This window comes from Agelaius phoeniceus, chromosome 31 (assembly GCF_051311805.1).
Source record: "Agelaius phoeniceus isolate bAgePho1 chromosome 31, bAgePho1.hap1, whole genome shotgun sequence".
Classification (NCBI taxonomy): domain Eukaryota; kingdom Metazoa; phylum Chordata; class Aves; order Passeriformes; family Icteridae; genus Agelaius; species Agelaius phoeniceus.
The window spans coordinates 1,302,363-1,322,228 of record NC_135295.1 but is presented as its reverse complement, the minus strand read 5'-3'; the positions used below and the strand labels follow the sequence as shown (position 1 = coordinate 1,322,228).

Here is a 19,866-nt window from a genome sequence, read left to right as displayed (position 1 = left end):
GTGTCTGAGGGGATGGGAACCGGAGAGGGAGAGCATAAACAGGGCTCTGACAGGGGTCAGAGATCTAAGGGGCAGAATATCCCCTGGCAGGGAGGGCTGGAAAAAGCTCCCCACCTTTCACCAAATTATTATTGTAATTATAATTATAATTATAATTAAAATTATAATTATAATTTTATAATTTATAATATCTAGGCCTTTATATTTACATTATGAATATGAATGAATAGAAATATAATATAGAAATATATCACGTGAATATAAAAATATAAATGTACAAATATATGTTATGGAAATATACAAGAGAATATAATATATAAATAGAATATGATAGATACAAAATATATAATTAATATATAATACAATATATAATTAAATAAATATATTATATAATACATAATACATAATATATAATACATAATACATAATATAAAATATATAATATATAATACACAATACACAATATATAATACACAATATATAATATAATATAATATAATATAATATAATATAATATAATATATTGTATATAACTAATATATTAACATACTAATATATTAAATATAGTAAATATATACAGTATATTTACTGTATATTACTGTTTATATTATATTTGTACTGCTTTATATTTACAATATAAAGCAGTACAAACATAATATAAACATGAATAGATAACATAAACATTATACATTTGTATTATGTAAATATACACAATTTAATAAAATATAATTTAATAAAAATAAATATGAATATATATATATAAAGTATGAACATAGAGAAATCAGCACATACACATATGATATAAATATATTACTTATATTTATATATTTCTATCAATGTACATTATAATTATATTATAATAAATAATAAATTTTTATAATAAATATTATAATAATATTATAATAAATCCCTAATTCTCCATTAACAGGGAGTAGAGAAAAAAAAGGCCAAGTTCCTCCATTCAGCACCAAGAAAAGGAATAATTCCCTCTCAAGGTGGAATTCCGTCCTGCGGCTTGGCAGGAGGGCAGTTTATGCCCCAGGGTTTATCCGGAGCTTTATCGGTTTATACGATCAGGTGTGAATTAACTCCGGGACAGGGGGGAAAGAAGGGCAGGAAAAGCGCCAGGAACACCGGGACAAACAACCCCTGAAGGACAAACTCCCAACAGGAACAACAACAACAAAAAAACCACCAAACCCAACAGAAAAACGCCTCCCTGGAAATGGCAGCCACTCCTATTTCCACTGCTGGCTCACCCCATGGACATTGTTCTCCTTCCTCTGCTTTGCCTGAGCTGGGAAAGGGCCAAAATTGGGGGAAAAAAATGAAAAAAAAAAGAGGAAAAGAGGAAATTATTGTCGTGGAGTAATGCTGAATGTGAAATTAATTCTGATTTAGTGCTCAAATCCCAGCTGGAAGAAAGAGCCAGGGCTCCGTGGACATTGTTCCCCTCCTTCCTCTGGATTTTCCTGAGGTGGGAAAGCACCAAAAACTGGGGAAAAATAAGAGGAAAAGAGCAAATTTGTGTCCTGGAGTGAGCAATGCTGATGTAGGGAGAGAAATCTGATGGTTTCTCGGAAATGAGTCTCCTTTAGAGGGGTTGGGGAGGAGGAGAAATTCTGTTTTAGTGCTCAAATCCCTGCTGGAAAACAGGGCCAGGGCTCCGTGGACATTGTTCCCCTCCTTCCTCTGCATTTTCCTGAGGTGGGAAAGCACCAAAAACTGGGGGGAAAAAAGGGAAAAGGAGCAAAATTCCTGTCCTAGAGTGAGCAATGCTGATGGGAGGGAATTGTGATGGTTTCTCAGAAACCAAAGTCTCCTTTGGAGGGGTTGAGAAGGAGGAGAAATTCTGTTTTAGTGCTCAAATCCCTGGAAAACAGGGCCAGGGCTCCATGGACATTGTTCTCCTCTTTTCTCTGCATTTTCCTGAGGTGGGAAAGCACCAAAAACTGGGGGTAAAAAAGGGAAAAAGAGCAAATTCTTTTCGTGGAGTAATCCTGATACAGGGAGAGAAATCTGATGGTTTCTGGGAAGTCAAAGTCTCTTTCGGAGGGGTTGGAAGGGAGGAGAAATTCAGTTTTAGTGCTCAAATCCCTGCTGGAAAACGGGGCCAGGGGGCACGGAATGGGTTTGGTTGTTTGTTGCAGCTTGGGTGGATGTTTGTGAAGGATTTTTGGGGGAAAAAAAGTGTCCCCAAGACAGAGTGGGAAGCAAAAAAACACTCCCAGAAATACAGCAGAGTGAGGAAGGGAGCTCCAAATTCAGATTTTAAAGCTGAACCCCCAAACTCAGCCTTATTTACCCCAAGTACTGGGGAGGGATGTGTGCAGGGGGGGGGGGTGAAAATACCACTGAGGTGGTGGGAACACTCCCAAAAATACACCAGAAGGAGGGAGGGAACCCCCAAATTCAGGTTTTGATGCTGAACCCCCAAATTCACCCTTATTTACCCCAAATCATGGGGGGGGAAATGTGTGCAGGGGGGGGTGAAAATATCACCCAGGGGGCTGAGGGAACCCCTCAGAACCAGCTGAAGGATTCAAGGGGGTGGAAGCAGCAGAAAAGGGAAAATCCTGCCCGCATGAATCACCCCAGTTTCATCCGTACCCCAAATCCGCCCTAATTAACCCAAATTAATAGGGGAGAGTTCACTGGGGGGGGCTGAAGGAGGGCAATGGAGGAGCCCCCAGGCTGCCCTGGGTGGGGGGAAGGATTCTGAGGAAGGAGGTGAAGCCTCCCCAGCCCATAGGGCCCCTCAGGGCCGCTCCCAGTGCTCCCAGTACAACGCGGCCTGTCCCAAACTGGGAACAACACCCCCGTGCCCCCCCCGCCCCAGCCTGGGAACATGACATCGTGTTCCGCGCTCGCCATTGGCCAGAGCCGCCGCCCATCCTCGCTCTCCATTGGCCCCCCGAGCTGTCACTCCACCCCCGTCCGTCCCGCCCCCACTGAACACGCGCGGCTTTCCTTCACACGCTGTCCACGCTCCCCGGCCGCTGCTCTGATTGGTCAGTGCTGCCGTAAACAAGCCAGCGGCAGCCAATGAGCGCGCTGATCACGCGAGCTGCACGCCCGGCCACGCGCCCTCAGCGTGGAGGGCCCGGGAGCAACAGGCGCGGGCGGGGGTGGGCGGGCCCCCCGAGCCTATAAAAGGTGGAGACAGCTGCGGCTTCCTCAGAGCGCTCAGGTCCCGGGGCAGCAGCTCCTGTGGGAACTTCGCAGCGTCTCTCTAAACAAAGCCTTCGCTCCCTTTTTTCCTTTTTTTTTTTTCTTTTTCTTTTGCCCCGGGCGGATTTTTGTTGCCCTACGGGGATAAAACCCTGCAGCCCTTACTTGATCAAACCCTTCATCCTCGTCCTACCCCAGCCATGGTGATGTTCAAGAAGGTGAAGAACTTCGCTGTGGCCTTCAGCGAGCCCGACAAGGTTTACTTCAGCGGGGACAAGGTGGCCGGGCGAGTGCTGGTGGAGGTGGCCGAGGTGACCCGTGTCACCGCCGTCAAGGTGCTGGCGTGTGGCGTGGCCAGGGTGACCTGGGCCAAGGGCCCGGCCCAGTGCCGGCAGGAGATGGAATACCTGCGCTTCGAAGATGTGCTGGCCCTTGAGGAGCAGCCCACAGGTGAGGCCATGCGGCTGGAAAAAGGGGTGAGGGTGGCCTTAAATGTTGGTTTATAAACCCAGCCGAGCTTAGGGGTTGGTCACAGGAGGGGTGCGGTGAGGCTGGATGGGGTAGGGGGTTTGGGAGAGGCGCAGCCTTAACGCTGCGTCTGGAGTTGGGAAAAAAGAACCAAATCTGGGAAAACTTCAGCAACTTGGCCAAGCCAAGTCGAAGTTTGGGAGCTAAAGGACAAAATCAGAGCCTGGGGAGCTGCTGTGGCCTGTTGTGACTCCACAGGGGTTGGGAACATTGGTGGCACGGCCAGGATCACACCCTGGGGCTGGAGCTGGGAGATAAAAGGGGAAACTGGAGCTGGGGTGGAGCCACCGGGACGCTCTGTGCTGCCCCGGGGTGTTGGTGAGGTGAAGGGGCAGAACACGGGGTTCCCGGGTGTGCACAGGTGTTGGCCAACACCCTCGGAGCTGAGGGATCACCCTGATGATCTCCCTCCCCTTTTCCTCCTCCAGATGAGGACGGCTCAGTCATCCTGAGACCCGGCAACAAGTACGAGTACAAATTCGGCTTCGAGCTGCCCCAGGGGTGAGTATGAGGCAGAAGCTGCCACTGGGGTTAAATTAAACTGGAATTAAACTGGGAAAATCCGTGTTTTGGCTCTGGAGTGACCTCCTGTGTGTCTCTAGGCCCCTGGGCACCACCTTCAAGGGGAAGTACGGCTCTGTGGATTACTGGGTGCAGGCGTCTCTGGAGCGCCCAGCCTGCCCCACGCAGCAGATCAAGAAACGCTTCGAGGTGATGGATCCTGTGGATGTGAACACCCCAGAATTGCTGGTGAGCCCCTTTTCTCTCTCAGAGCTGGTGAGAAAAGCCCTTGGGGAGGGTCAGCCCAAGCACCAGTGGTGGCTTTAATCAGATCTGGGCTGAGTTGGGATTAAGGGTGGGATTAAGGAGTTGTGGATAATTCCAGAAACTGACACTGGGTGGGGCGTGTGGTGTAGTCCAGGGCAATTCGAGGCTTGGCTGCAAAAAGGGGAAGGGGAAGAAGGAGGAAGGAAGGGTGGGAAGGACGAGATGGGGGCCGTGTTTGACTGTTCCCTCTCCCCACAGTCTCCAGTGGCAGCCAAAAAGGAGAAGAAGGTGTCGTGCATGTTCATCCCAGATGGGCGCGTGTCCGTCAGCGCCCAGATCGACAGGAAAGGCTTCTGTGAAGGTGAGGATGGCTGGGAACGGGGAACTGGAGCGGGGGAAGCAGCGAGGGAACCCCAAACACCTTTAACCAGTGGGGCTTTCCCTCGGCAGGTGACGAAATCTGCATTAACGCCGACTTTGAGAACACCTGCTCGCGCATCGTGGTGCCCAAGGCGGCCATCGTGGCCAAGCACACCTACCTGGCCAACGGGCAGACCAAGGTGTTCTCCCAGAAACTCTCCTGTGTCCGTGGCAACCACATCATCTCCGGCACCTCAGAGTCCTGGCGTGGCAAAACCATCCGTGTGAGGAAGCTCAAGCCTTCCATCCTGGGCTGCAACATCCTCAGGGTGGAATATTTCCTGCAGGTGAGTTCCCAGCTTCTGCTCTCACCTGGGGGATCTTTCTGGGGTTTTGTTTTATAGGTATCTAAATTTTGGGGTTGGTTTTTTTGTGTGTTTTTGGCAGATTTATGTCAGCGTGCCAGGCTCCAAGAAAATCATCCTGGAGCTGCCCCTGGTGATCGGGAGCCGCTCGGGCATCGGCAGCCGCAGCTCCAGCATGGCCAGTCAGACCAGCTCCGAGATGAGCTGGGTGGACCTGAACCTCCCCGACGCTCCTGAGGGTGAGCAGGGCGGGGTTGGGATGAGCAGGGTGGGATTGGGATGCACAGGGCGGGATTGGGATGCACAGGGTGGGATTGGGATGCACAGGGCGGGATTGGGATGCACAGGGTGGGATTGGGATGCACAGGGTGGGATTGGGATGCACAGGGTGGGATTGGGATGCACAGGGTGGGATTGGGATGAGCAGGGTGGGATCCCCTCTCTTTGCCGGGCTCACAGTGTGTGGATCCCGAGCTCACCGGCTCCTCCCCGCAGCTCCCCCGTGCTACCTGGACATCGTTCCCGAGGATCACCGCCTGGAGAGCCCCACCACGCCCCTGCTGGACGATCCCGATGGTTTCGACAGCCCCATCTTCATGTACGCTCCCGAGTTCAAGTTCATGCCTCCCCCGACCTACACGGAGGTGAGCGCGGCGGCAGCGCCAGGGCAGGGACCGGGCGGAGCCGGGGGCGCCTGCCCGGGTTCCTCACCCTCCTCCCGCTCCCAGGTGGATCCCTGCGTGTCCAACAACAACAACAACACCAACAACAACAACAACAACATCCAGTGAGCTCCACACCCGCACCCGGGGGGAGTCCGGACTCGTGTGCGTGCCACAAACCTGCAGCACAGCCGGGAGAAAGGGAAAAAGAAAAACGCCACATTCCTGAGGAGCTGCTGCATTTCCCGAGGGATTCCTGCGTTTCCCGAGGGATTCCTGCGTTTCCCGAGGGATTCCTGCGTTTCCCGAGGGATTCCTGCGTTTCCCGAGGGATTCCTGCATTGCCCGAGGGATTCCTGCATTTCCCGAGGGATTCCTGCATTGCCCGAGGGATTCCTGCGTTTCCCGAGGGATTCCTGCATTGCCCGCCTCAAATCTCGAGGGAAAACCCCAAAAAAAATCCCTTGGAGGGGAGTGTGGGGGAAAGGAGGCAGATCCAGCGGGAAAAGCGCGGCTGTCGTGGTGCTCGTCCTGTCGCGACACACGCGCGACAGGCGGGGAGTTGTGGTTTTGAATGAATTCCATCCTGAATTTCGGGACTCTGGGCGCTCCCGCCGAGGGGAGAAGGGGGCGCTGTGACCTTGGGACATCGTCGGTCCGTCCTGTCGCGACACAAAGTCGGTGTCGCGACCTTTTTCTACTCTGGGTTTTTTTGTATATAGCGTTTGTTGGGGAGGGAGGGGTGTGTGAGGGGGGGGAAGCACAAAAAATGCAAATTTTGTACTTTTTCTTGGCCCCTGGGGGGCGAAGTTTGTAATAAAGTTGTAATAAATAAATGAAATTATTCTGATGTCCGGTGTGTGTCTTGGGGAGGGGAGGATGGCAGGAATCAGGAATGGAAATTAAATTATTTTAATTATTTTCCCAATTTTTTGGGGGTTTTTTTTAGGGGGTTTTCTAGGAGCAGCCCTGGGAGGGATTTCCTGGTTTTTCCAAGGGGGGAAAAAAAGCAAAAAAGCAGAAAAAAAATATGCAAGGAAGGGAAACTGAGGCACAGAGAGCTGAGGACAACGGGCAGAGCGGGGAAACTGAGGCAGGGCAGTTTTCCTGCTTTTTTCTGGGGGGGCTTTTGGGGTTTTACTGTTTTTTTTTTTTTCAGAAGAAAATAGCAAAAAAACTGAGCCAAAAATAAAAAATAAAATACAAAGAAGGGAAACTGAGGCACAGAGAGATTAAAACAGGCAGAGTGGGGGAAACTGAGGCAGCCATGGGAGTGTTCCTGCTTTTTTCTGGGGGGGGCTTTTGGGGTTTTACTCTTTTTCAGAAGAAAATAGCAAAAAAAAAGCTGAGGCAAAAGTAAAATACAAAGAAGGGAAACTGAGGCACAGAGAGATTAAAACAGGCAGAGGTGGGGAAACTGAGGCAGGGGAGTATTCCTGATTTTTTTCTTCTTTTCTGTGGGGGGGTTGGGGTTTTCCTTTTGTTTTTTTCAGAGGAAAAAAGCAAAAAAGCTGAGGCAAAAATAAAAAATAAAATACAAAGAAGGGAAACTGAGGCACAGAGAGACAAGGACAACGGGCAGAGTGGGGGAAACTGAGGCAGGGCAGTTTTCCTGCTTTTTTTCTTTTTTTCTGTGGGGGGGTTTGGGCTTTTACTCGTTTTGTTTCAGAGGAAAAAAGCAAAAAAACTGAGGCAAAAATAAAAAAATAAAATACAAAGAAGGGAAACTGAGGCACAGAGAGATTAAAACAGGCAGAGTGGGGGAAACTGAGGCAGGGCAGTTTTCCTGCTTATTTCTGGGGGGGGCTTTTGGGGTTTTACTGGTTTTTTTCAGAGGAAAAAAGCAAAAAAAAAAGCTGAGCCAAAAATAAAAAATAAAATACAAAGAAGGGAAACTGAGGCACAGAGATGACAATGGGCAGAGTGGGGGAAACTGAGGCAGGGCAGTATTCCTGCTTTTTTTCTTTTTTTCTGGGGGGGCTTTTGGGGTTTTACTCTTTTTCAGAGGAAAAAAGCAAAAAAAAAGCTGAGGCAAAAATAAAAAATAAAATACAAAGAAGGGAAACTGAGGCACAGAGAGATTAAAACAGGCAGAGTGGGGAAACTGAGGCAGCCATGGGAGTGTTCCTGCTTTTTTCTGGGGGGGCTTTTGGGGTTTTACTGTTTTTTTTTTTCAGAGGAAAAAAGCAAAAAAGCTGAGGCAAAAATAAAATAAAATACAAAGAAGGGAAACTGAGGCACAGAGAGATGACAATGGGCAGAGTGGGGGAAACTGAGGCAGCCATGGGAGTGTTCCTGATTTTTTTCTTTTTTTCTGGGGGGGCTTTTGGGGTTTTTCTGTTTTTTTTTTTTCAGAAGAAAATAGCAAAAAAAAAAAAAAAAGCTGAGGCAAAAATAAAAAAAAAATAATACAAAGAAGGGAAACTGAGGCACGGAGAGATGACAACAGGCAGAGCGGGGAAACTGAGGCAGCCATGGGAGTGTTCCTGCTTTTTTCTGGGGGGGCTTTTGGGGTTTTACTGGTTTTTTTTTCAGAAGAAAATAGCAAAAAAAAAGCTGAGCCAAAAATAAAAAATAAAATACAAAGAAGGGAAACTGAGGCACAGAGAGATGACAATGGGCAGAGTGGGGGAAACTGAGGCAGCCATGGGAGTGTTCCTGCTTTTTTTCTTTTTTTCTGGGGTGAGCTTTTGGGGTTTCACTGTTTTTTTTTCAGAGGAAAAAAGCTGAGCCAAAAATAAAAAATAAAATACAAAGAAGGGAAACTGAGGCACAGAGAGATTAAAACAGGCAGAGCGGGGGAAACTGAGGCAGGCACGGGGCCGTTCCCGCTTCTCCTGCCTTTTTTAGGCCCTGCCGGAGCAGCCCGGGCTCGCTTTGGGGATGTGGGTGAGAGGCTGAGGTGCCCCACACCGGGGCCACGGCCTTGGCTCCGCTCCCTGCCCTTTCTCCCACTTGGAGCCCCCAAAATTCCTGTGCTGGGCCCTCCCCGTTTTCCAGTTTTATCCCAGGGTTTTTTTTTTTTAATGGAATTTGAGCCATTCTGGTCCCCGGCCAAGGAGGGAAAAGGGCAGCCCTGCTCCGGGCCAGGATGGGCTGGGCTGAAAGGGGAGGCACAGAGAGCCCAGAAATCGGGGAAATGATCACAGAAAGACCCAAAAAATCAGGGAAATGCTCCTAGAAAGACCCAAAATCAGGGAGATGCTCACAGAGAGCCCCAAAAATGAGGGAGATGATCCCAGAAAGCCCCAAAAAATCAGGGAGATGCTCACAGAGAGCCCCAAAAATCAGGGAGACACTCCAAGACAGACCAAAAAATTAGGAAGTCCAGAAAGCCCCAAAAATCAGGGAGATGATCCCAGAAAGCCCAAAAATCAGGGAGATGCTCACAGAAAGCCCCAAAAAATCAGGGAGATGCTCCCAGAAAGACCAAAAATCAAGGAGATGCTTCCAGACAGACCAAAAAATCAGGGAAATGATCCCAGAAAGCCCAAAAATGAGGGAGATGCTCCTAGAGAGCCCCAAAAAATCAGGGAAATAATCCCAGAAAGCCCCAAAAATCAGGGAGATGCTTCCAGACAGACCAGGACCCCCCAGAAAAATTCGGGATACAGAGCAAGGCCCCCCGCAAAAATTAGGGGAGACAGTCCCAGACCCCCAGTGGTCACCCCACCCCCTGAAATTGTTGATTTTTTTCCCCTGAAATTGTGGATTTCCCCCCATAAAATTGTTGCTTTTCCCCCCTGAAATTGTTGATTTTTTCCCCCTAAAATTGCTGCTTTTCCCCCATGAAATTGTTGATTTTTCCCCCCTGAAATTGTTGGTTTTACCCCCTAAAATGGTTGATTTTTCCCCCCTGAAATTGTCGGTTTTTCCCCCCATAAAATTGTTGCTTTTCCCCTCTGAAGTTGCTGATTTTACCCCCTAAAATTGTTGATTTTTTCCCCCCAAAATTTGTTGATTTTCCCCCCATAAAATTGCTGCTTTTCTCCCTAAAATTGTTGATTTTTTTCCCCCTGAAATTGTGGATTTCCCCCATAAAATTGTTGCTTTTCCCCCTAAAATTATTGATTTTTTTCCCCCTAAAATTGTTGGGTTTTCCCCCCTGAAATTGTCGATTTTTCCCCCATAAAATTGTTGCTTTTCCCGCCTGAAATTGTTGAATTTTTCCCCCTGGAATTGTTGATTTTCCCCCATAAAATTGTTGATTTTTTCCCCCATAAAATTGCTGCTTTTCCCGCCTGAAATTGCTGCTTTTCCCCCTCCTGAAATTGTTGATTTTCCCCCTAAAATTATTGATTTTTTTCCCCCTAAAATTGTTGATTTTTCCCCCTAAAATTGTTGCTCTTCCCCCCATAAAACTGTTGATTTTTCCCCCTGAAATTGCTGATTTTCCCCCCCTGAAATTGTCGGTTTTTCCCCCCATAAAATTGTTGCTTTCCCCCTAAAATTGTTGATTTTCCCCCTGAAATTGTTGATTTTTTCCCCCTGGAATTGTTGATTTTCCCCCTTAAAATTATTGATTTTTTCCCCCCCTGAAATTGTTGCTTTTCCCCCCTAAATTTGTTGATTTTTCCCCCTAAAATTGCTGATTTTCCCTCTGAAATTGTCGATTTCCCCCCCTAAAAGGCTCCCACCCCCATCCCCACCCCAGGGCCTGAACTCTGCCCCCTCCTCCCCATTTTACAGCCCTAATTAAACCAATTAAGGCCATAACCTTTCCTCATTATCCCCGTGGGTGCTGGGGCAGCTTTGGGGGGGTTCATCCTGACCCTCCCTGGGTTTTTTGGGGTGCCCCCATTGTTTGGGAGCACTGGGGGCAGAATTTGGGGTGGGATCCGAGGGGATTTGGGCCCCTTGCCCAGCCCCAAATCCTTCTCCAGGCTTAGGGGGGCAAACCCCACCTTAAAAATTACAGATTTTTGCCTGGAAAAGAGGAAAAAAAAAGGGGTAAAAAGGGGTTTGGGAGCAGCTGGAAGTTGCTGGAATGTTCTGGAATGTTGGTGGCCACAAACAGGAACTGGAGAGGGAGGGGGGACCCGCATGTGACACTGGTGTGAGCAGCCCTGAGGCACAAACAAAGCCCAGAGCGAGAGAAAACCGCTCCTTGCTGCTTAAAAACCCCACATGAAACTGCCCCAAAACTCCTCACCCCCGCCCCAAAATATTTATTTTATTATGAAATAATATTCCTACCCAACACACCAAAAGAAGATGTCAGGTCACCCCAAAAAATGGCTCAGTCCAACCAAAAAATGGCTCAGTCCAACCAAAAAATGGCTCAGTCCCCCCCCAAAAAATGGCTCTGTCCCCACCAAAAAATGGCTCAGTCCAACCCAAAAAATGGCTCTGTCCAACCAAAAAATGGCTCAGTCCCAACCAAAAAATGGCTCTGTCCCCCCACCAAAAAATGGCTCAGTCCCCCCCCAAAAAATGGCTCAGTCCCCCCCAAAAAATGGCTCAGTCCAACCAAAAAATGGCTCTGTCCCCCCCAAAAAATGGCTCTGTCCAACCCCAAAAAATGGCTCAGTCCCCCCCTAAAAAATGGCTCAGTCCAACCAAAAAATGGCTCAGTCCCCCACCAAAAAATGGCTCTGTCCCCCCCCAAAAAATGGCTCAGTCCCCACCAAAAAATGGCTCAGTCCCCCCCTAAAAAATGGCTCTGTCCCCCCCAAAAAATGGCTCTGTCACCCCAAAAAATGGCTCAGTCCAACCAAAAAATGGCTCAGTCCCCCACCAAAAAATGGCTCAGTCCAACCAAAAAATGGCTCAGTCCCCCCCAACCAAAAAATGGCTCAGTCCAACCAAAAAATGGCTCTGTCCCCCCCTAAAAAATGGCTCAGTCCCCCCCCAAAAAATGGCTCAGTCCCCCCCTAAAAAATGGCTCAGTCCCAACCAAAAAATGGCTCTGTCCAACCAAAAAATGGCTCAGTCCCCACCCAAAAAATGGCTCAGACCCCCCCAAAAAATGGCTCAGTCCAACCAAAAAATGGCTCTGTCCCCCCCCAAAAAATGGCTCTGTCCCCCCCTAAAAAATGGCTCAGTCCAACCAAAAAATGGCTCAGTCCCCCCCAACCAAAAAATGGCTGTCCCCCCCAAAAAATGGATCTGTCCCACCAAAAAATGGCTCTGTCCCCCCCTAAAAAATGGCTCAGTCCCCCCCCAAAAAATGGCTCTGTCCCCCCCAAAAAATGGCTCTGTCCCCCCCCAAAAAATGGCTCAGTCCAACCAAAAAATGGCTCAGACCCCACCAAAAAATGGCTCAGTCCCCCCCCAAAAAATGGCTCAGTCCAACCAAAAAATGGCTCAGTCCCCCCAAAAAATGGCTCTGTCCCCCCCCAAAAAATGGCTCAGTCCAACCCAAAAAATGGCTCTGTCACCCCAAAAAATGGCTCAGTCCCCCCAAAAAATGGCTCTGTCCCCCCCCAAAAAATGGCTCAGTCCCCCCCCAAAAAATCCACGTTTTCTCACATCCCTGAAAAAACAAATTTGCTTTTTCCTCCCCCAAAATCCACCTCATCGCCTAAACCCCTAAATATATTATTTGAAAAATTACACCTTCGCTTTTTGCCCCTTCCAAGTTTCCCACAATAAATCACTTTGCTCCCTCAGAAGTACCCAAAATGTATTTTTCCCTCCCCAAAAAGACATTTTTTACCCCCCAAAAGACATCTGGACCCACATGAAGTTACCTTTCCCTGCCCAAAACTCCACCTTTACTCCCAAAAATCCACCTTGCCACCCCAAAAAATATCCTTTTCCCCCTAAAAAAACCTTTATGTCCCAAAACCCACTTTTTTCATCCCAAAAAAGCACCTTCCCCTCCCAAATAAAACATTTCCTCCCAAATACCACCTTTTTTTTCTTCATAAAACACATTTTCCATCACAAAAAAACCCCCACATTTCATCCCCCCCAAACCCCTTTGCCCATTTTAATCCCTCTGAGCCCTCGGTAACCCCCTTGTCCCCCCCTCCGTGCAAAAAAACAGCAAGAACGGAGCCAGAAATAGCAAAAATCCTTTAAAATTCACACAAAATCCACCCAAAAAAGCCCCAAAATTTGGGGGGGGGTCCCGGCCCCGCCAGCGGGCCTGGAGCACCGGCGCCACCTGGTGGTGACAAAGGGAATGACAGGACAAGGGGGACACCAATGTCCCCAAGGGGGGGACAGGGACCCCAATGTCCCCAAAGAGACCCCAATGTCCTCAAGGGGTGGACAGGGACCCCAGTGTCACCCCAATGTTCCCAAGGGGACCCCAATGTCCCCAAGGGGTATCAGGGTGTCCCCTGGGGAGGTGAGGGCAGCCCTGCAGTGCCAGGGCTGTGGGGCAGTGCCTGTTTTGGGGTTTGCCCCCTCTGGGGGTGCCCGTTTTTGGGGTCAGTGCCCATTTCGGGGGGTCAGTGCCCATTTTGGGGTGCTCATTTTAGGATCACTGCCCATTTTGGGGTACCCATTTTTAGGGTCAGTGCCCATTTTGGGGTGCCCATTTTGGGGTCAGTGCCCATTTTGGGTCAGTGCCCACTTTAGGGTGCCCATTTTAGGATCACTGCCCATTTTTAGGGCCAGAGCCCATTTTTAGGGTCAGTGCCCATTTTGGTGTGCCCATTTTAGGATCACTGCCCGTTTTAGGGTCAGTTCCCATTTTGGGGTGCCCATTTTAGGATCACTGCCCGTTTTAGGATCACTGCCCATTTTTAGGATCACTGCCCATTTTTGGGGTCAGTTCCCATTTTGGGGTGCCCATTTTTAGGATCAGTGCCCGTTTTGGGGTGCCCATTTTTAGGGTCAGTTCCCATTTTGGGGTGCCCATTTTAGGATCACTGCCCGTTTTAGGATCACTGCCCATTTTTTAGGATCACTGCCCATTTTTGGGGTCAGTTCCCATTTTGGGGTGCCCATTTTTAGGATCAGTGCCCGTTTTGGGGTCAGTTCCCATTTTGGGGTGCCCATTTTAGGACCAGTGCCCATTTTTAGGATCACTGCCCATTTTTGGGTGCCCATTTTAGGGTCAGTGCCCATTTTTGGGTGCCCATTTTAGGGTCAGTGCCCATTTTGGGGTGCCCATTTTTAGGGTCAGTTCCCATTTTGGGGTGCCCATTTTAGGATCACTGCCCATTTTAGGATCACTGCCCATTTTGGGGTGCCCATTTTAGGGTCAGTTCCCGTTTTAGGGTCAGTACACGGCCTCGTCGCCGTTGTCGTCGCTGTCGGGCCCGAAGCTCTCGCCGTTGTCGAAGTAGGACAGGACGTAGTCGGTCTCCTGGGGGGACACAGGGGACACGGGTGGCACCTGGGGACCCCTGAGCCCCCCACACCCCCCAGGTCCTCCCCTTCCTCACCTCTTCGTGCTCCTCCTCATCGTACTCCTCCTCCTCCTCCTCCTTTCCTTCTTCTTCCTCCTCCTTCTCCTCTTCCTCCTCTGATGTCACCTCCTCCTCCTTCTTCTCCAGGCTCTGGGGAGGGACAAAAAAACCCCAAATCCACCCACTGGGGCCACCCCTGTGGAATTCACCTTGGCTGGAAAAATCTCCTCAATTTTCTCTGATAAAATCCAAGGATTTTTCACCTGGGAAGCTGAGAAACCTCAGGAAAAGGAAAACAATTCTTGTCTCATTTGCTTCTCCTGTGTTTTGCTCATGTGGGATAAATTTGGAGATTCTTTGATTGGATTCTGCTGTGAGTTGTTTTGAATAATTGGCCAATTAGTGCCAAACTGGGACAAGACTCTGGAAAGAGTCACAACTTTTCATTATTATTTTTTTAATTATTATGTTTTATATTTTTACATTTATTTTTAATATATTTTTATTTTTATATTTATATATATTTTTATATTTTATCTTTTTTTTCATTATTATCTTTTTTTACTTACTTTTCAGTGAGTATCTTTTCTGTATTCTTTAGTACAGTATAATATAGTATTTTTAAATATAATATAGTAGGATAAAGTAATAAATAGTATTTTAAAGTAATAAATCAGCCTTCTGAGAATAATGGAGTCAGATTCATCATCCCTGCCTTCCTTGGGACATTCTCAATAAATACCATATATGTTAGTACAGTATAGTATTTTAAAATATATTTTATATATAGTTGAATAAATTCTATTCAATTATATATATATTAGAAATGTACAGATAGAAAAATATTTATATAAAATTATAAAATATATCATTGATAAAAAGTAATAAATCAGCCTTCTGAGAACATAGTATAGTACTTTTAAATATAATGTATTATATGTATTATTATTATATTATTATGTATATTATTATTATAATGTAATAAATAGTATTTTAAAATATAATATAGTAAAATAAAGTCATAAATAGGATTTTTAAAATATAATATAGAATAATAAAGTAATAAATAGGATTTTAAAATATAATATAGTAAAATAAAGTCATAAATAGGATTTTAAAATATAATATAGTATAAGAAAGTCATAAATAGGATTTTTAAAATATAATATAGAATAATAAAGTAATAAATAGGATTTTTAAAATATAATACAGTAAAATAAAGTAATAAATAGGATTTTTCAATATAATTTAGTATAATAAAGTCAGAAATAGGATTTTTCAGTATAATTTAGTATAACAAAGTCATAAATCAGCCTGCTGAGAGCACGGAGTCGGATCCAGCGCCCCTTCCCTCATCCCTGCAAACACAACAGCCCCAGGCTCACCTCCAGCTTCTTGATGGCCTCCTCCTTGTCCAGGGCCAGCTGCTGCTTGGGGACAGGGCCAGGGGTGCCTGGGGGGGCACAGGGCGCTGTCACCCCCCCCCAGGGGACAGTGGGGACACTCAGGGAGGGGCAGGGCGGGGTCACTCACGGCCTCGGCGCGGCCGCCGCACGCGGATCCTCAGCTCCCGCGGGAGCCGCCGCCAGTCTGGGGGGGCAAAGCTGGGGTTGGGGGGGACCCCAAAAAGCTCCAGGCGCCCCTCAGGGCCCCCCCGTGTCCCCAGCAGGGCCCCCCCGTGTCCCCAGCAGGGCCCCCCTGTGTCACCCACCTGGGTTCCAGTCGATGGCGTTGTCCACGGGGCTGGAGAGCTGGTACTTGTCCGAGTAGCGCTCGATGTCTGCGGGGGCACGCGGGGATGTTTTGGGGACATTTTGGGGGATTTAGGGACATTTTGGGGGATTTGGGGGCACTCTGGGGGGATTTGGGGACATTTGATTTGGGGACACCCAGCCCCGGGGACACCCGTGGGAGGACACACATGGGGATGGTTGATGGGGGAATAAAATGGAGGGGATAAATAATGGGAATAAAAGGGGAATAAAATGGGGAGGGGGGGGATAAAATGGGGCAAGTAAAACGGGGGAAGAAAATGAGGGGGATAAAAAATGGAATAAAATGGGGAATAAAATGGGGGGGGGATAAAATGGGGCAAATAAAACGGGGGAAGAAAATGAGGGGGATAAAATGGGGGGGATAAATAATGGGAATAAAAAGGGGAATAAAATGGGGAGGGGGGGATAAAATGGGGCAAATAAAATGGGGGAAGAAAGTGAGGGGGATAAAATGGGGGGGATAAATAATGGGAATAAAAAGGGGAATAAAATGGGGAGGGGGGGATAAAATGGGGCAAATAAAACGGGGGAAGAAAATGAGGGGGATAAAATGGGGGGGGGGATAAATAATGGGAATAAAATGAGGGGAATAAAAAGGGAATGAAATGGGAGAGGATAAAATGGCGGGGGGTATGAAATGGGGGCAATGAAAGGAGGGGAATAAATACTGGGAATAAAAAAACGGGGGGGATAAAATGGGGAGAACAAAAAATGGAAGGAATTCAGTGGGGGGTATAAAATGGGGGGATAAAATGAGGGGGATAAATAACGGGGGGAATAAAATGGGGGGGGGAGATAAAATGGGGGGGAAATAAAATGGGGGGGAAATAAAATGGGGCAAATAAAATGGGGGGGATACAATGAGGGGAATACACTGGGGGGGGATAAAACGGGGAATAAATACTGGGGAAATAAAATGGGGGGGGGAATAAATACTGGGGAAATAAAATGGGGGGGGAATAAATACTGGGGAAATAAAATGGGGGGGGAATAAATACTGGGGAAATAAAATGGGGGGGGGGAATAAAATGGGGAAGGATAAAATGGGGGGGGGGGATAAAATGGGGGGCAATAAATAATGGGAATAAAATGGGAATGAAATGAGGGGAATGGAATGAAATGGAAGGGACTGAGGGCTGCGGGTGAGCTCTGGAGCTGCAGACCGGGACGAGCCCCCGCTCAACCCCTCCCTGCCCCGGGGCACCGCAGGGCGGGCCCGGTGCCGGTGCCGCCGGTGCCGCCGGTGCTGCCGGTGCTGCCGGTACCTCTGCGGGGCGCCCCCGGTTTGACGAAGTACGGGAGCCCCTTCATGGCCCGGCGCAGCTCCTGCTTCAGGGCCAGCATGTACTCGCCCTCCTCGCCCCCGGGCAGGGGCGCGGCGCGGCGCTCCAGCACCTGCGGCACCCAGGGGAAGGGAAAGGGAAAACAATGGGGTAAAACCACGGGATTCTGGCAAATCCTGAAATGAGGGTGGTGCGCTGTGGTAGAAAGCGGTGCTGTGCTCATTTCCTTAGGTAGCACGTTCTAGGTTTTATATATGTATATATAAAATAAAAAAAAAAAAGTTATATATAATATTATAATATATAATAATAATATCTTATATAATAATATCTTATTATAATACGTGAGATATATAATATACATTATATAATATATAATGATATAATTATATATGTATTATATCATAGATATATGCATAAAGTATATACATATATATGATATAATATAGACATTATATATAATATATATTATATAATGATATAAGTATTATATCATAGATATATGCAAAAAGTATATACATACGTATGATATAATATATACATTGTCTATAATATATATTATAGAATGATATAAGTATTATATCATAGATATATGCATAAAGTATATACATATATATTATATAATATAGACATTGCCTATAATATATATTATATAATGATATAAGTATTATATCATAGATATATGCATAAAGTATATACATACATATGATATAATATAGACATTGTCTATAATATATATTATATATAATACACAATAATATAATATTATATGTTACAATAATATACTATAGAGGATATATTATATATGTCATGTAACAATATAATAATATGTTACATGTATTATTTATATATATATAATATATATTTTATATATATATATATATCCTAAAACACGCAACTTAAGAAAATTAACACAGCATCACTTTCTAACATGACATGTATAGTATTCATTTTGATATTTGCCAAAAGCCAATCATAAAATACTTATTATAAATTAGGTTTTTATATATATATATAGCTTATCATACTTATTATAAATTAGTATATGTATAAATATATATCCTAAATCTAAAACAAATCTATATATATATATATATAACCTAATCCAAATTTTTATTACTCTAATTATATTGCTGTCTTTATAGCACTATAATTATATAATTTCATTATTATTTATTAGTCGTACTTATTAGTATTATATTATATTATACTATGATATTATTTATTGTTAGTATTTATTAGTATTATATTTTTTATTATATTACCATTATACTATTATATTTATTAATATTGATCATTATATTACTTAATATATTGTATTATTATTATTATTATTATTATTATTATTATTATTATTACTACTACTACTACTACTACTATTATTATTACTATTATCATCATCATCATCACTATTAACCTTTTAAAATTTTAAAACCCATCTGATTGGCGTTTTTCCCCCCCGGGGATGCCCGAATTACCGGGGACTCACCGGGAAGAGCGGCGAGGGCTGCAGGGTGGGCGGCGGCAGCGCGTCCCCCTTCCCGATGCCCACGGCTTCCACGTTAAACGTCATCTGCCCCCGGCCCCGGCCGCGGCCCCGGCCCGCCATCCCGACCCTGGGGACAACGGGGACACATCTTCAACCTCCAAAAAAATCACATTTCATCCCCCCCCAAAACCCCTTTGCCCATTTTAATCCCTCTTAGCCCTCGGTAACCGCCTTATCCAACCCCTCTCCGTGCAAAAATCAGCAAGAACGGAGCCAGAATAGCAAAAATCCTTTAAAATTCACACCAAATCCACCAAAAAAAGCCCCAAAATTTGGGGACCCCCACTCCGGGCCTGGAGCACCGGCGCCACCTGGTGGTGACAAAGGGAATGACAGGACAGGGGGGACACCAATGTCCCCAAGGGGGGGACGGGGACCCCAATGTCCCCAATGTCCCCAGTGTCCCAATGTCCCCAGTGTTCCCAAGGGGGCCATCGCCGTTTTGCCCGGTGCCGGTGATGCCCCAAGTGCCGCTGCCCACCTCGGTTTGCCCCTCGGTCCGGTCCCGGGGCCTCTCTCACTCACCCGGTCCCGGTTATCCCCGGTGTCGCTTCTTTCCCCTCCCCAAAGCTGCTGCCGGGGCTGACCCCAGTCCCGGTGTGTCCCCCCGGTTCCCGCTCCACATCCTTGTCCCGGTGCCCCGTCTCTGTGCACCACCCAGTCCCGATGGCCTCCCCCGCTGGCTCCCGGTCTCGGTCCCCGTTTCCATCCCCATTCCTGGGTGTTCCCGGTGGCCCTCCCGCTCCCGGTATCCCCTCGTACGCCGGTCCCGGTGCCGATATCCCCTCGTACCCTGCTTCCGGTCCCGATATCGCCTCGTAGCCCGGTCCCGGTCCCGGTGTCCCCTCGTACCCCGGTCCCGCTCCCGCTCTGCGCAAGCGCAGTCGCTCCCCACGTGCGCGCGGCCGCCGTGGCCCCGCCCCGCGCAGAGGGGGCGGAGCTTGGGCGTAACCCCCGCGTTGATTGGCGGGTCAGGACGAGGGGCGGGGCTTAGAAGGGGATCACCGGAGGGGGCGGGGCCGGGGGCGCGGGGTGGGAACGGGGGGGATCAAAAAGGGGGATGAAAAATAGATGAAAAATGGATGAAAAATGGGTGAAA

At 47.1% G+C, this 19,866-nt stretch overlaps 2 protein-coding genes across 3 annotated transcripts; one reads left to right on the top strand and one right to left on the bottom strand.

Annotated features, from left to right (window-relative positions):
- The first annotated feature begins 3,167 nt into the window (after positions 1-3,167).
- On the top strand, positions 3,168-6,698 carry TXNIP (thioredoxin interacting protein). Of its 2 annotated transcripts, XM_054651206.2 has the most exons (8): positions 3,169-3,621; positions 4,128-4,200; positions 4,302-4,449; positions 4,726-4,828; positions 4,918-5,174; positions 5,275-5,431; positions 5,688-5,836; positions 5,921-6,698. In XM_054651206.2, the coding sequence occupies exons 1-8, from the start codon at positions 3,372-3,374 to the stop codon at positions 5,981-5,983; spliced, it is 1,200 nt and encodes a 399-aa protein (XP_054507181.2). In that variant the 5' UTR covers positions 3,169-3,371; the 3' UTR covers positions 5,984-6,698. The 2 variants fall into 2 exon arrangements, with proteins under 2 accessions (XP_054507180.2, XP_054507181.2); XM_054651205.2 differs by having other exon boundaries at positions 3,168-3,621; positions 5,688-6,698.
- A 6,165-nt stretch (positions 6,699-12,863) lies between these two features.
- On the bottom strand, positions 12,864-19,800 carry POLR3GL (RNA polymerase III subunit GL). The gene is made up of 8 exons (XM_077192176.1): positions 19,560-19,800; positions 18,708-18,834; positions 17,201-17,330; positions 15,872-15,940; positions 15,694-15,750; positions 15,546-15,613; positions 14,197-14,310; positions 12,864-14,117 (listed from the first exon to the last, which is right to left on the bottom strand). Exons 2-8 carry the CDS (start codon positions 18,825-18,827, stop codon positions 14,031-14,033), a joined length of 645 nt encoding a protein of 214 aa, XP_077048291.1. The 5' UTR covers positions 18,828-18,834; positions 19,560-19,800; the 3' UTR covers positions 12,864-14,030.
- Between the last annotated feature and the right edge of the window lie 66 nt (positions 19,801-19,866).

Bases quoted from the DNA above. Each gene is read 5' to 3' on its own strand.
- TXNIP (XM_054651205.2), top strand. From the start codon at position 3,372: ATGGTGATGTTCAAGAAGGTGAAGAACTTCGCTGTGGCCTTCAGCGAG. The intron at 4,450-4,725 runs GTGAGCCCCTTT...CTCTCCCCACAG, and splicing joins TGAACACCCCAGAATTGCTG to TCTCCAGTGGCAGCCAAAAA. The intron at 5,175-5,274 runs GTGAGTTCCCAG...TGTTTTTGGCAG, and splicing joins GGGTGGAATATTTCCTGCAG to ATTTATGTCAGCGTGCCAGG.
- POLR3GL (XM_077192176.1), bottom strand. From the start codon at position 18,827: ATGGCGGGCCGGGGCCGCGGCCGGGGCCGGGGGCAGATGACGTTTAAC. The intron at 15,941-17,200 runs GTACCGGCAGCA...GTGCCCCCGCAG, and splicing joins ACCGGGGGCGCCCCGCAGAG to ACATCGAGCGCTACTCGGAC. The intron at 15,751-15,871 runs GTGGGTGACACA...TTGCCCCCCCAG, and splicing joins CGCCATCGACTGGAACCCAG to ACTGGCGGCGGCTCCCGCGG.